This window comes from Hydractinia symbiolongicarpus, chromosome 4 (genome assembly GCF_029227915.1).
Source record: "Hydractinia symbiolongicarpus strain clone_291-10 chromosome 4, HSymV2.1, whole genome shotgun sequence".
In the NCBI taxonomy this organism is placed as follows: domain Eukaryota; kingdom Metazoa; phylum Cnidaria; class Hydrozoa; order Anthoathecata; family Hydractiniidae; genus Hydractinia; species Hydractinia symbiolongicarpus.
Window position 1 is genome coordinate 18944106 of NC_079878.1, and position 16017 is coordinate 18960122.

General features: G+C 33.1%; 2 protein-coding genes across 3 annotated transcripts; both read right to left on the bottom strand.

Moving 5' to 3' along the window:
* Positions 1-1670: 1670 nt before the first annotated feature.
* On the bottom strand, positions 1671-7555 carry LOC130641645 (uncharacterized). Of its 2 annotated transcripts, none has more exons than XM_057448526.1 (10): positions 6861-7555; positions 6448-6583; positions 6169-6361; positions 5599-5665; positions 4599-4727; positions 4381-4527; positions 4164-4305; positions 3611-3831; positions 2859-3087; positions 1671-1810 (listed from the first exon to the last, which is right to left on the bottom strand). In XM_057448526.1, the coding sequence occupies exons 1-10, from the start codon at positions 7455-7457 to the stop codon at positions 1767-1769; spliced, it is 1905 nt and encodes a 634-aa protein (XP_057304509.1). In that variant the 5' UTR covers positions 7458-7555; the 3' UTR covers positions 1671-1766. The 2 variants fall into 2 exon arrangements, with proteins under 2 accessions (XP_057304509.1, XP_057304507.1); XM_057448524.1 differs by lacking the exon at positions 1671-1810 and adding an exon at positions 2409-2727 and having other exon boundaries at positions 6861-7553.
* Positions 7556-8306: 751 nt separating this feature from the next.
* Positions 8307-15747, bottom strand: LOC130641647 (tyrosine-protein phosphatase corkscrew-like). The gene is made up of 16 exons (XM_057448530.1): positions 15615-15747; positions 15407-15538; positions 15013-15222; positions 14275-14397; positions 13321-13483; positions 13185-13244; positions 12898-12994; positions 12709-12788; positions 12445-12579; positions 12192-12317; positions 11789-11958; positions 11354-11421; positions 11031-11107; positions 10183-10257; positions 9746-9849; positions 8307-8793 (listed from the first exon to the last, which is right to left on the bottom strand). The coding sequence occupies exons 1-16, from the start codon at positions 15617-15619 to the stop codon at positions 8754-8756; spliced, it is 1665 nt and encodes a 554-aa protein (XP_057304513.1). The 5' UTR covers positions 15620-15747; the 3' UTR covers positions 8307-8753.
* Between the last annotated feature and the right edge of the window lie 270 nt (positions 15748-16017).

Below are 16017 nucleotides of genomic sequence, written 5' to 3' on the forward strand. Positions count from 1 at the left end.
AAAGAAGACAATGAGAGCTTCATGTTAAGAGAGGCGAACTGCGCTGCGGCACGGCTGCTAAATAAAAGTTTATGATGAGTGTTAATTTTAAAGACCAGACTGACTGGGCTTGGTCGCCTGCTCCATAAAAACACTCCTCACTATAAGAATGAATATACAGACCGGAAACATTCAATAACAAATCGAACGCGCAACATGGTGGCTTCATATTTTTCCCACAACCTGGTTTGTGGTTTCAAGTTTCTATACGCGATTTGTTCCCTTTCTAATATTCAGGAGTCACGAATCTCATCATAACAAACTTTATCATTCGAAGTTGGTAGTATATTGTGGAAAAAGGACTTAAAACATGAAAAAAATATTGTTGTTGGTTATGACAGATATTTCTTTAGTTCAAAAAAGTTTAAACTATATTACGTAAAATATTCTTGGGTATCTCGAGTCAAAGATCTTATTTTTGATGTTTCCTGGTAAGTACATCCAAAAAGCTACTTATTTTCACCCATACAGCCATGAAAATTATGTAAAAACGTTGCTAGGAAGATATATGGATACTTAGTTGTGAAATATAGTTATTTATTTGTTATTACAGTAGCAGATTTAGGATATAAAATCTATAAAAATTTTTCTCTCGCTTAAAATTTATTTTCTGGCTGCTATAAAATAATTTTTTGTTCGCCTCTCCTTTTAGACAAAATTTAAATTACGTAACCGTGTCACTAATAGCTTTTATTTTTTATTAAGTTTATGACCCTTTTTTGTTAATCTCTACCAAAGAGTTTATAATCTTAACACAGACTTTGCTACGCGTAAACGTTCATAGTAAACAAAAGATGTGATGATAGAAGCTGTGTGGGCAGACAGCAACAAACCATCACGCATTTCGTGTTCGCAAACAGAGACTAAGGGCGAATTATAATCTTAAGGTAACTTTAAAATAAACAAATTCATGAAAATCGAGGAGTGTACTTGTTAACAACTTTATGTCATTTACATTTATTGCGTTTTGGTTTGTACAAAACACTCTGGTCATTCATCTTACCTTACCGTGGCTAATTTACTAAAAATGAAATTACCTTGGACATATTCCTTCTTTAACCTTCTTACTTTCTTGCTTTGCACAATAAACGCTCCTAACAGAATGATGACGAGGACGAACAAGAAAACACATGTCCCAGCCACTTTAACACTGTGTCGTTCTATAATCGACACAAAACTATATCTCAAACATGAAAAAATATACAAAATATTTAGTCTAGCATAAAAATGTTACCATGCCTAAGAAAGTGTGTTTTTTTTTCTCTTCGCAAAGCTCCAACTTTGAAGAAGTTTGGTTCTCCTTATCAGGTTGGTATGTGACATCGCCGGTTTCCATCTTTCTACTTCACTTTCTTATTGAGCTGTTACAACACGTTGTGATAGAACGCTATTTTTTTAAAACCCATTAGTTTTCTTAACAAACAAAACAATTCAAACGAGCTGCCATATTTGTTCAATAAAAACACTTAAATCCATCTCTCCTTTTTTATAATAACGGATGTGTAAATGCAAGTAAAAACCGTGCATATTATCAAGTGCGTCATTCTCGCCACATCTCAAATAAACAGCTAGCAGTTACCTTTTATTACGGCTTGTTATCCAAAATTTCGCTTTCATGTAAGATATTGGTGACTTTTGCAACGTCTGAAGCTTGAAAAAATCAAGTGGGGGGACTGATTCATAGCGTGGGTTTGATTGACGTAAAATGTGCAGGGTATTCACGACCATTAAAACCACAGAGATATAATTATCATGTTTATTATGGTTGTAACTACAAATAAATAAAAAAAATATAAATAATTGCAAAAAAATTCACACCCTAAAAATATTTTGCCCATAAATGAAAAACCAAAACAAAATATATGTAACGTGTATATACGGCTGATCTAGCTACATGTCCGAAAAATCATGTAAATAAAATAAATGAAAAAATGACCTATGACTGTGTGACAACCACAGGGGACAAATCACAGTATCGTAATTTAAAAAACTGGAAGCATTTTATTTCTGTCAAATCAATCCTGGACCAAACCAGCGTATTTCACACAACAACAACGGGGAAACGGTTTCGACACGCAGCATATTTGTTTACGTACAAAAAAAGCAAGTTGTCAACTCCTAGACGTCAAAAATTTCTGATTGGTTGAATCCTTTGACTCGATAAACACAAAGTTTTTGCACGGCTCGACGTGTGAAACTGTTTTTTTTTTTATTAAGATATATCTTTTGCTTTCAGAATATTATACAGTAACAAAATATGCATAGTAAAAATAATTACGTTTTTTTTCATAAGAAAAAATTTCAGCTGGCTCTTAGCCTTAAATGTTTTTATTTGTGTCCCACAGAAAAATTTGAGAAACCGGTACTCATTTTTCGTATATTTCATAAATATATTTCAAAACTGAATTCACATTTGAATAAAACATTATTTATATGTCTATTCTTAACTTTTTTTCAAATTCTCAGCCTCAATGTTCTTATAAACTAGACTCTTATAAAAAACGTATGCACAACAGGATAGCAGCTATAACTCGATGTGTCTGTGCTCTGAGTTATCAACTTCATCCCCCACGGAGTTCCATACATAACGCTCCCCATCTTCGGGTTGATAAATCGGATCATGGTCAGGGTAGCCATCTTCATTTTCATCAACGAATTCATTTTGAGATGATAGCTCATCGGTTTCACCTGATTGATCATAAAAAACTAACCCTTACAAAGGTGTTTACGGACAAAAGAGAACACGTCAATTTTAATATGACGCATTGTCGTTATAGCGACTAACGTTTGTTGACAAGGAGTAACAAATTACCGCCTACCGTTTAAAGTCGACGTAACATCATGGTATATCTCCTCTACATTGGTTTGAACACTTTGTTCCTTCAGTCCAGCCTGCTTCTCGTTGTCTTCCTCTTCTTCAGAGAGCTGGTAAATAGGTTCATGGTCTTCCATGTCTTCGTCACGAACGAGATCTTCTTCATGTCCGGCGTCAGCTAATATTTCTTCAACATCATCAATGTAACTCAGAATTGGTGCATCCTTTACGTCCTAAAGAGAGAAAATCCCTTTTTTGTCATATAAACTTATACCTATTAGTCCTTGCATTTCTCTTCAAGTTCTTACTAGCGGTGCAAGTAGTTTTTTTAAAGAGTGATTTTCAAACTTTCACTTGTAAGGGAAGTACATGGAGTTGATTTTCATATATTCCATCTCGTTAGCCCAAAAAAATATTCCGTTTTATAGGTACTCAGGATCTTAAAAAAAGAAAAACACTTTTACTTCTCAAAGCGACATAAATATATGGCGTCTGACTATATGGGCAGGTTAAGAAATGTCTGGTCTATAGCTCATCACTAAAATTTAAGTGACGCACATTATTTGATAGCTTTCTAATACTCACATTTTTTAAAAAATATACATAAATTCAAGTAGCTACGTCAAAAGTAGTGTTTTCATAAAAATATGTTTTTTCAGGATTTTCGAAAAACATCAAAACGCGGTCTCAATAAAGCAAAATATACCCAAAAACTATTTAGGATCGCCAATAAGTCTATCAAGTTGAAATGCATACCAGTTTGTCGTCAATGGCAATTTCGTATTGATTTTCCATTTCTGATGGCTGGTACATCGGTTCATGAGCCGGATAATCGTCGTCAGTTTCTGATGGCTGGTACATCGGTTCATGAGCCGGATAATCGTCGTCAGTTTCTGATGGCTGGTACATCGGTTCATGAGCCAGATAATCGTCGGGTTCCTCAAAAATATTACTATTCTTTGATTCTGTAGATTTCTCTAAACAATAAAAACCCGAAAAGAGTAACCATGGCAAAAACAGACTGACACAAAACAAAACATCGGTAATATTTCTTGTTTAAACATACTATATATTAGACAACATTCTTGCATTAACAATACTATTATCGACAAGCTGTATGCCGTCCACAGACATCCTGAACTATTTTTTATACTTTCGCCATATAATCATGATGAAAAACTTATTCGTAATGTGTAATAACATCTATTATTCTATAACAAACTTTTTTATATATTCAAGATAAATCCTATGAAGATCAATGCAAGCATATGCAAAAGGAGAGCACAAACAAAAATCAAATCATACTAACCGGAGATATCCTTCCTCTGATAAAGAGAGGTGACTCTGACTGCATTTTCTCTCACAATATCGCTTGGTATGATGACATCATCCTTCTCATTATTCAGCATCTTGAAATTCTTTTCACCCATTATCTGCGACCCGCCTAGTTCCTAAAAAAACACAATAGCAACTCATACTTTCAAAAAAAACTATAAACGTAAAACGCGTTTACAAAAAATTATTACCTCATATCTGGCTATGAAATATCTTTTATAAAAGATGCCAGATTCAGACAAACTTTCAATTATGTTCATAATATCTTGTGAAGAAAACATAAAATACTCGCACTCCCCAGGAATAACACGGTTTCCTTTTTCAGCATTTAAAGCATCCTAAAAAAATTATTTTTTTACATTCATGTTTTCTCGAATAAAGGTTTAAATGGCGTTACGAAGTTTCTTACTTGGAGCTGAGATAAAGTTGATGATTGAATGTCATTTAGGTCGATATAACCCTTGTTTGTAGTGTCGAAGGTACGTAATAACGTCTTCACAATACATACGCATGGAACATGACAACTGCCGTCAAAATGCTGAAAACACAGATAAAACTAAAGTAAAGTTTGTACGATTATTGCTAAGGTGGATTTTCTATTTACTGTATGGAGAAAAAGCTGCACTCGCGCAGATTTGTAAACTTTTGGGTTCAGTTGCAGTCAAGTCAACTTTTCCGCAGTTTTCGTATAGTTTAACTTTTATTATTCATTCGTGACATTACACTATTAATTTACCCATCTACAAATTCGATGTAAACCTTGAGAAGATTTAAACCGCCATTCGAGATTAAACTTGGGGGTTTAAAGTTTGCCATTTTTAATTTAGTTATCAACGTCATGCGTTATTAAAGTCATAGAAGAATACATTTTATACTATTACTGAGGCTAAATAGACAGGTAAATAGAAGAATTAAGGAAAAAATAATAACCAGGTTTAAACCTTGTCTGTACCAATTTCGCGCGGAATAATTTCGCGAGAATTTAATTTTGCGAATTCGGCCTTTCTAAAAATTTCGCGAGAATTTAATTTCGCGTCTTTTCCTTTTTTAAACTTTACATTTTGCAAAAGGTGAGTAAAATATCCGCATTTTTTTCTTGGTTTACATTTAGCAATGGGGTTGCCATGGCAACTCTCAAAATGGGATTTCAAATTTTGTCTATAAAAAGTTGCTAAATGAAAAGTATTAGTCACCAGTGAGCTTCAGCTCTGCTAGAGCAAAATTTAGAAGTTACAATTAAAAAAAAATTGGTGGTGGAACCCACCCCTTTCCCTTGCCTAATTACAAAAGGGGCTATTAAGGGATATTTAAGCTTAGTTTTCATACTGGAAAAAGAAAATTCACTTTTAAATACTGACGAAGAGTTTACAGATGCATTCCGAAAAAGAACTAAAAGCATTTTTACATACATAAATATCCTGTAATGTTGCTTCATCTAATTTCTCATATGTACCGATATACGTTATAAAAGTATCCCTAAAAAGATAAAAATGGAATAACTGTAACATCGGCAGTTAAGTTACGTGTTCACCAAACCTTTATTACCAAAGAAGCGATTTTCATATCACACTACTTAGGCCACGAGGTGCTTAGCGAGCTTCATTAATTTCACTTTACCTCAATGTTACGACAAAAAGAGAAAAAGGCCACAAAATATGAGATTTCTACTTACAAAAATAACATGCGTATAGTAGCGAAATCAGTTAATTTAATTGGACAAGCTTGATCTTTTGGTTAATATGTGTTGATGCATGAAACAACTTTTTTGTGTAGTACAGTTTCAAAAATCAAACAAACAAAAGAATAAAGAATAGTTTTCTTTTGAATCAATCAATCAAAATATCACGTTGCGATATATTGTAGTTCTGAGTGGGAATCCGGCTTAAGGACCGGATTGGACACCAAAGTTCTAAAATGAAACCATGCGTTCTATAGAGTATCAAATACCACTTCTATCTCAACCTTAAAAAACTCCATACCTCAGCTTGAATAGGTCTTCCTTGTTAAGAGTCTGGGAAACATTAGCGAAATAAATCCATTTTTTTTTCGACAATGACAAGTTGTGCAACATACTTCCATCGCAACCCGAGTTGTTAAAACTTTTCAAATAAGGTAAAATCACAGACACTTGTAGATTTTGCATGCCAAATGAATTAACTTGATGCCAGTACCCTAAAATATAAACGAATTTCATAAAAAAAATAACTTGAGAAAAAAATCAAAAAGGTGCAGAACAAGATGTACATCAAGCTACTTGCTTCGTGGAAGAAACATGCAATCTCCTGCATTCATATTGGCGTGGTGGTAGCGCACGGCTGCAAATTTTGGATATTGTTTTAAATCTATTTTTTCAACATCCAGTAGAGAATACTGTCTGTAATCCGCTGTAGGTATCTAAAAAAGAAAAGTTTTTTGTGCTAATGTAAAAAAGAATCACAAAAAATAGAAAAAGTTTCGCAGGACGAGAAAATTAAGTTGTTTTTTTTAATATCACTGTCATTAAAGAACAGAAATAATGAAGTATACGAACACGCGTCATCATCCAAGGGAAGGGTGAGCGTTCTTTCAAAACATTTTGGTTCCAAGTAAAAAATGTATAAATGCGTACCTTTTTGAAGTTTCATGTTTGTGATAATAAAAAAACATTAGAAGAAACGTAACAATAATTTACATGTTCTGTAAAATTCGGATGGATTAGTATCCAGTCCTTTGTACCATTCAGTAAACAATGAATCGTGTTTCCAGCGTCATATCGCAGCGAACTCTTTTTTTCACCAGAACTTAACCATAAATTTGAATGTAACAGCCTCTCCTTGTAACTACCACAAGTTAAAAATGGTAGTACAAAAATATCTTCAGCCATAAGATCAGGCAACTGAGAGAAAATGTGTTTTTCCTCACTGGTATAACTCTCTAAAAACGTTTTCATTGTGTCTCTACCAATCTTTTGTATGTTTGCTGGAACCTCTTTCCTCCCGAGTATATATTTCACTTCCAGGTCTCCAAAGCGGTCAATCAAATATTCATTTGTCCATTTTTTTTTCGCAGGAAAATTACTCCCAGCCCCTCGGAAAAGGCAAGGTTTCTGTATATGTATACACTTATCCCAGAATTCTTGGGGTACTGGAACTTTATCGAAAATATCTATATGACCATCACTGTGTCGATGACGACCAAGAGGTTTGTTATATCCGGATTTATTTGACAAACCAGTGGAGAGTATAGATGATAGTAATAGGACAAAAAATATGGATAATTTTTGCTTCATTTTGGTTTTAATCCCACTTTACATTTTTTTTTTATTTCAGTTAGTCTTTTTAACATAACTAAAGTATAAAATAATAAGGATCAACGAAGATCGCGAAAATAATGAATTTAATAAGGGGAGTCAAAGAAACATGGTATTCTAGACATATTTTTACATGCTCAAATTTTACTTTTTAAAAAAATTTATTTGATAAAAGTATGTAAAGTATGTAACTGTAAAAGTGCGTTTTATAATAAATTTTTAAGTTTCCCTCCAATTAAGCACCATTAAAAACGACCGATATATTTCAGTTGAAATTAAAATTTGGAATTTAAAGAACAAGTTTAGCGGATCACAGAAAAAAACTAAAATAAAACGCGAAAACGCTGACAATAAAGTAATTTATAAAAACCGACTTTTGCTACCTTCAGTTTCCGAAAAACTTCAGATTGGCTGTTGTTTAGGAGATGCTTTTTTTCGCGTTGTGTATATGAAAAAAGTTACTTAATTGACGCTTTTTTTAATTGACGCTTTTTTTCGCGTTGTGTATATGAAAAAAGTTCCTTAATTGACGCAAAGAAAAAAGGGTTTCGAGAAGCTTTCCAGATAATAAGAAAGTGCAAATTTAATGTCCATATTTTGCTGTTACGCTCAAAAACAATGGTATTTAGTATTAATAAGAGATTCCTTTTATCTTTTTTTTAAACCCCTGAAAATTATTGAGTGTTAGCAAAAATTTATTTTTAAGAGAGATTCAACAGTACCCGGTCAATACGAACAAATGAACAAGTAGTACATACAAATGCATATACACGAAAGCATGCAAGAATATAAATGTGTGGTAGTCAATATGAACAAAGAAACAACAAGTTCAAAAAAATGCATATATCAACATTGAACAAAAGAAGATTAAATTATAGATTTTAGAAACGTTATCTCTTTCAGATCAATATATAATTTTCATACAAAACTAAAATTACCAAATGTTAGCATCCCCACAATATTGCCACTGCCATAAAAATTTTCCATCTTTCAAAAAAAAGGTTGTTGGAAATTTTTAGATGCCAAAAAAATTAAAGGATTTGTACAACAATATAGGATAAAAATATAAAATAAATAAAATGAAAAGAAAAATATATTTCTAAAAATTGGATGAAGGTAATGAATTACTCAGTGTTAAATAGTATATAAAATGGAAAAGTTTTTTTTTGCATTTCTATAAAACATATTGTGATTTTATAAAAAAACATTTGTTCTTCCAAATAAAAATTTGCAAGAGACAGTTATTGCAATTGTACAATATTCGAATGTTGGTCTTTAATTTGGTTTTGGTACAGGTTTTGACTTCATCGACGCTCTACATGAAAAACGAAACAAGATTATAGGCTTGTCCAGCCGCAATTTCATTAGTTGGTATATATCAGTAACAATTTCATTAGCTGACATAAAGCAGGGTGTAATTTCATTGGCTGGCATAGACCAGGGTGCCAAAAGGTTTAACATACGTTATATTTATAGACTTCCTTTAACAAATTTACTTTAACTTTTTCTGTTCAAGACAGGGATAAACGAGCTTTTTATATCTTCCTGGCAAATTCAAGTAGACTCTTAATATAGACTCTATATAGACTCTTAATATAACCAACCCCCGACATAGTAAACTGTCAAAGTTTTTTTCCCCTGAACTTAAAATTACTCTATATAACGAACTCAAGGCACTAAATGTAACAGAAACTCGAAAATATTTTCAAAGTTTTGTACATCATCGGTATCGATATTATCCAAATCGATGTCACCCACAGAAACATTAGTAGAGCATGCAGTAGAAAAAAAAAAAAAAACTTTAAACTTTCAGATATTATCTTGTCAAAAACATTTTCATCAGCTATATTTTCCTATGACAAATACTAACGCAATAAAACAAGTGTTAGAACTAATGATCTGTAAGAGATAGTTCGCTGGCTTTATGGTTGCATTGTGTAATGTAAACAAAAATTCAAATATGCTGCTTTGATTCGAATTTGTTTTGATTTTAGAACCTATTCGAGTAGAGTTCTACTTGGGACTTTAGGCAATATGTTGCACTTAACACTATAAATTTTTGTGGGGTTAAAAAATGCAGGATTTCAATTAATTGAGGCAAAATTCCAATTTTTTTTATTTTACGGTATAACGAACTCTCGATATAACGAACTTCCCTTCGCGGTTTGTTGTGCCGAGCGTCCACTGTATGAGATTTCAGACTATTTCCTGCTCACTTTAAATTATGATGTAATTTAATGTAGCATACATACAAAAAAAGAACATACTTTGTTGATCTAGGTGGAGGGGGTGGTAAATCTTCTTGGTCACCAGTTAAGTCAGACAATAATTCGCTCATAGCGTCCAGGTTACCGTACAGATTTCTAGATTGCTAAACAAAGCCGGCATATGTTGGATAAGAAAAAACAAAATATAGATTTACCAAAAAAACTCTTTAACAAGTCCTAAATTTTTAACCTATTTTCTTTCTCAAGATATTCTAATTTAATTATGATGCAAAGTACGACGTTAAATTTAAATAAAAACATATTTGGTAAACATATTGTCAAGTTGAGACATTTAAGCTTTCAAAAAGGATAAACACAATAGTGTATAAATATCACAATGGTTTTAACCAAATTAAACACTAAACACTAAGAGATAGACAACTACACTGTTGCACATCATCCAATTTAAATATTTTTATTAACAGAAAGGATCTCACCTGTGCTCCAACCTCTCTTCGTTCCACTGTTTCCATGAAAAATACCACAGCGTTATATATGAAGCGATACTGCGCCTGCCAAGAAATTAAAGATACGGCTACTTAATGCTCGCTATGTACAGATGGAGAGCTAAAACAGTGTTTCCAATAACTTGGGGAAAGTATTTTCAAGCTACTAACTATTTTTAAGGTTAATGTTAAAATTGGATTTATTTTTGGGATACTTTCATGTAAGTGTTAAAATATTAATAAGTTATAAATTTTTTAAAAGCATCTCTGACTTCTGAAGACAGGGATGCAAATTTTGAATTCATAAATATTTGGAAACTCAAAAATGTTGGGTCAGGCATACCAACATTTTATGAAAATACTAGAAATATAAAATTGTTCAAAAAACTGCATATTAAATCTTTTTCTTCATATCCGAAAATGCAAATAAATCTTGGACGGCATACGGCATCATCTAATAATTCAAAAATTTTCAGACTTGTAGATTTCCAATTATTTCAGTAAATTACTTTAATATGATCTAGAATTTTTTAGTCTTTACCACAAAACAATCTGAAAATCGATTTTTCAAGTTTCTCGCCACTTCCAACAATTTCATTAAATGTGCCAACCCAGTGTGAATTTTTCTCTCCCCAATTCACTTTGTATCCACTCTCCCAAATTTACCTTGTATCCACTCTCCCAAATTCACTTTGTATCCACTCTCCCAAATTTACTTTGTATCCACTCACACAAATAAGGGTTAGCAAGTCAACGTTATCGTTTGAATCGATTGTTTATACAAACAAAATGATGAATATTTTCGGTAAAGACAACGTATTAAAAGCAAAATGGTTTACCTCAGTTTGAACCATGCCTGAACGTTGTAGTCGAACCTTCTGAACAGTACGTGGTACATCCCTTTCTTCCAAATGTCCTACACAAACATCACAACAAATAAAGGGCGTGTAGTATTGTAAAAACTCAATTATAATACTGAACTATAATTACGGGCTTTTTGGACCTTCAAAGTAGAAGACTCTGTGTGGAGGACTCTGTATGAGCAAAAGTTGAAAAAAGATGCCAATGAAAGTAAATTAGAAGATATTAATATTATAATATGTTTCTCAAATAAGTCCGAACAGTAAACCCTTCAAATCACACTCATAAACAGGCGACTTACCTTTTATTCGATACAAACTCATCAGCATACTGATCACGATAACTGTCCCAGTCCTGCCAATGCCAGCACTAAAACGTAAGTGAAAAACAAAACACTAAATATCGGCTGCCATATGAGCATTAGGGTCCATAACTTGACAGAGAATGACCAGTGATAAAACTCGAAACAATCGTAAAACAGGGACGAGAAATCCAGCTTTTCAGACACTACGCTCAAATTTGACCCAAATAGATTAAAAATAAGACGAAATCGGAATTATTAAAATCCTTTATTTTTCAAATATATTTAAGTGCTTCCCCTAATGATAAATCCTTGCATAAATTCTTTGTAGTTTTTAAATGCTAATACCGTAATTCCTCTTTTTACTCCAGGGGGGTTTATTAAATATCAAGGGTTCCTAAGACGGTGTTTAAGTACCTAAAACTACCGGCTAACCTGCAATGAATAACTGGAGGTCCTGGATATTCAAATGTTTTTTGAGTTGCTTCGATGAGTTGCATAACTTCCAGTAAGGATCCTGGGTCACCAGGTACACCATGATCAGGCCAACCAACGAATTGATAGAGAAAGATTTTGCGAGGCGGTGTTGGTTGGTTTCCATGTAGCTGAAAAATCCGTATTTAGCATCCTAAATCAGCCTCTTTTTAATCCGCTGAGAGTCACAATTATCCCGATAAAATTTAAAGATGGGCTTATTTTAGCTATATTTCCCAAATTCTTAGGGTAAGTTATTTACCGAGAGGGGGGGGGGTTTGATTCAGCAAAATTTATTGAAGGATTTTTATCAAAACAGATGCTCAAGAAGGTTACCTGTTCGATACTATAACTAAATGCATACCTCGTCAGAAAGCTCTAACTGCCGCACGACATAATCACGCGTCGCCGTCTCTCCAGTATTGGTGACGATTTTTTTCCCAACATTCATCGATACACCAGGTTCTGGCCAATAACGAACACATTTAATCTTAAAAAAAAGAAAAACAATGAGGAAATTGACAAAGTAATACGTTATCACACTGACGTTATCAACATTTTTATTACGCCCGACATCCTGGGCGGGTTGAATAGAAAACAGGGTAAAATCATCCTACTTTTGCCTTTTCAACTTCGTTTGTAACCATTATAATAATTCTGGAATTTTCTTGATCTATCATGTGCCAAAAATCATTTACAGTAGCTTTGACACAACCTTGCGATGCAATAAATAACGCCCCGCTTTCGTCATCCTAAAAAATAAAAGCACATCCTCAAAAATCGGTAACTATGTTACGATAACGTTCTGCATTGTATGACACATCAAAACTAAGGCACAGAATGGCAGAGTTGGTAAAAAATGTAAGAGAATGTAAACTTACAAAAATATAACTAGCATTAATATAATCTGAACCCGAAATATTAGGATCAACATTTCGTAGAACAACGCGTGTGTGGTCAACTAAAAAAGAACATAATATACAAAGATAAAATTTTTAAAATAAACGAAAGATAACATAAATATTCGCTCACACAAAAGAGAAAAACAAATAATAAATAACGCGCTATACATGGTAGAATGTTTCTGTATCTGTTTTTTCCTCTGTTCTCTGGTTTAAGTCCTTCACTCTTTGTATTCGTGTTTGCTCTGTCCTCTTGTTGCAACCACTAAATAAAAAAGGTAATGCTTTTATTGACAGTGACGTTGAACCCTGTCTGTATTAAGAAAGAGATGTATCAGACACGTTGATGAAGATTGGAATATCCAGATGATGCTACTATTCTTAAGTACAAAAGGTTAAGGCGAAGAATGGAAGTTTACACTGGGGATTGTAGAAGATTGACTTGAAGATAATACCTCAAATTCTTTTTTCATTCGTTGGTCATTCTTTCTTCTTTCAGCAGTATCACACAACGCCTGAAAAAGATAAGTGAATTCAACAACAACTTCAACAAGAGAATGTTGAATAAATTTCTTTGGAAAAAAATCCAACCTCCTTCAAAGGGACAACATTGCCATGAACATCCATAGGTGGATGAGCAGTGAAGTGGTTCAGCAAATGTTGCATTGTAGGAAATTTTAAAGATTTTGTTCCAGACACATCAAATGTACCATCAGTGTACTCGATAAGAAATTCGGTTACTTCATTTTTATGTCTGAAAATAAAAAATGCGTGTTATTAGTACATCCTCACTTGACATTTAAAAAAAAAAAAATGTCAGCAAAATGAAGTTTTCAAACCAGACATGTTTTTTTCAAATTTTATATCAAGTATTTTCCTACCCCATGGCAATCCAGGAATTTTTCAGATTTTTTAGAAAGATTCTTTATACCAAAAAATTATAAAAGTAACAAGCCTTGTGTACTTAATGGTAGCCTTGTGGTAGTGGCTTCACATCTCGTCGTACAAGTAACTATTATTTACCAGTTTAAATCGATTTTACTGCTTAACGTTCAATATGAGAATGGATTAATATCTTAGTTCGGTGGTTACTGTGTTTTCACAGCTGTTTCCACAGACGGAACTGTTTAAATGTATCAGTACCACCAGAAGTCTTTACAAAAAAAAAAAAAATTGCACTATGCAGAGCCTAATTGCACTATGCAGAGCCTAATTGCACTATGCAGAGCCTAATTGCACTAAACAAAAAATGAATTCTATTTGATTTCTTGAAAAGAAGCTTGGTCGAAAAAAAAACAAAAATTTAAGGATGGTAAAAGCATCTAACAAAAGAGTTTCTAAAATAGGCGTCCATATGCATTTTTTAAAAAAGTGATTGTACCGTTGAAAAATTTGTTTTTATTAAATGCAAACATGAAGGAAACCAATGTATATCCTTGAGACTGTCACATTGCTAAAAGCTTTCATTTTTCTTCTTTCATAAGAATACTTTAAGGACATCGATTGATTCAAAACTAACACAAAAACAATAAAATGTCACTAAACCTTATCGAAAGGACGTATGATCCTGGTTTGGACCGACTCTCACGAACAAGATACGATCCATCTTCGCCTCTCTGTTTTAAGAACGAATGAGCTTCTCCGCGACCTATTTCTCCAAAAAACCACCTGTCAATAGAAAACGTTACCAGGGGCATACATAAAAGAGTTAACAAGATATTAAAATTTAGGGATACATGAGCATACTGTCTAATTTCTTAAACTTCAAAAAAAAACTAGATACAAGTTTTATTTTCGAAAGTATAATAAATTTCCTATGGAATAGTTTTGTCACAAAAATAATAAACTGGAAAAACGTAAATAAAATTATCGAACACCTTTTTCGTGTTGCAGAATCTTAAGCCAACAGAAGGTACCGGTATTTTAATTTTGCTTTTTAGGATCTAGTTTCGATTATATATCGAAAAATTACTTTTCGTGCTTCTCCGTTGTACTTTTTTACACTGTGGTAAAATCTTAACAATACATTTTTAAGAAGAAAAAAGAGACACCGTTAGAGAGGTTAATATGAAAAGAACATTATTATTCTAGCGTTGTCCCAGTATTCATAAATGCATGTACATTTTGGCCTAAAACATACAGGATGTTTGAGCAAAAACTATTTTCGCGATATAGAGATTTAAACTTTGTAAAAAAATAAATTTATTAGAAAGAACTGTTGACAAAAAAACTATTTGGATGTTTCATGTATCCTTAATAAAAAAAAGAGAGCAACTCTAGTACCTTTCTTTATCCAAACCAGGATCGCTATCATCATCATAAGCAACAGGCTCACTCATTTGCACACAGTTGCCATCCGCATCTATGAATTTGCTGGGATTTTGTTGGTAGTATTCAATTAAATCCGGCACAGATGCGAATCCGTCGTTTTCATACAGCTCAAAGCAATCACCATCGTTTCTTATCTTAAAATGCCACACTACATTGCCACGCCTGCAAAACACCAACATGGACAAACTCACAATACATGGCAACAAGTAGCAGATAGTATCTCTAGTTAAATATTTAATTAAAATAGTAGTCTCAAAAAGTTTTAAGGAAAATACTTCGCTACATTAGAAGTAAACAAGGATTGAAAATAAAAAATAAGGTGCCAACTAAATGTAGGGATACATACTTCACAGATAGTGTGTAACTTCCCGGAGTGGTTGCACTTCTTCGACACAAATAATTTCCATTAGCTCCTTTTTCTTTAAGTATTTTTTCAGCTTCATCAAACGTTAGCTGGGCATGAAAACCCCAGGAAGACCTAATAAAATATATACACCACTGGATTGGCTGATTGAAGATTAAAAAGAAAACAAACAAAAAAACTGTTTACACACCTCATTGTTCACAAACGTGAAGGTTTTCCTGCTAATCGATTTTACTTCAACTTGACCATGAAGTTTTTTACTTTTTCTAGAACACATTAAATGACAATACGATCATATATATAATGCACATCAACACACGTAGTATGGACACGATGAGATTCTTTAAAAGTAACGAAGTTATGAGCACCTGGCTGGCTGATTGGCTAATTGCAAGTTTGGTTCCAAAAGAACAAATTTATGTAAAAAAAGGATTAAAGAGAGTCATTCAGCACTGCCAGCCTGGTATTTTTAAAGTTGTGTGTTTTTGGTGTCATAAGTTACTATTCGAAGCATTTCATTTGTGTCTGTCAAGCTCGAAGCATGACCTATGAGTAGATGTGAATCTGAATCGTGTAAAGGCCAGAGAAACATG

Coding starts and splice junctions, on each gene's coding strand:
- LOC130641645 (XM_057448524.1), bottom strand. CDS start 7,457: ATGAAGCAAAAATTATCCATATTTTTTGTCCTATTACTATCATCTATA. Junction 6,584..6,860: donor ATCCGAATTTTACAGAACAT/GTAAATTATTGT, acceptor TTTCTTTTTTAG/ATACCTACAGCGGATTACAG. Junction 4,306..4,380: donor ATTTCATAGCCAGATATGAG/GTAATAATTTTT, acceptor GTGTTTTTTTAG/GAACTAGGCGGGTCGCAGAT.
- LOC130641647 (XM_057448530.1), bottom strand. Junction 14,398..15,012: donor CCTGGTTTGGATAAAGAAAG/GTACTAGAGTTG, acceptor TTCTATTGACAG/GTGGTTTTTTGGAGAAATAG. Junction 12,318..12,444: donor ACGAAGTTGAAAAGGCAAAA/GTAGGATGATTT, acceptor CTTTTTTTTAAG/ATTAAATGTGTTCGTTATTG.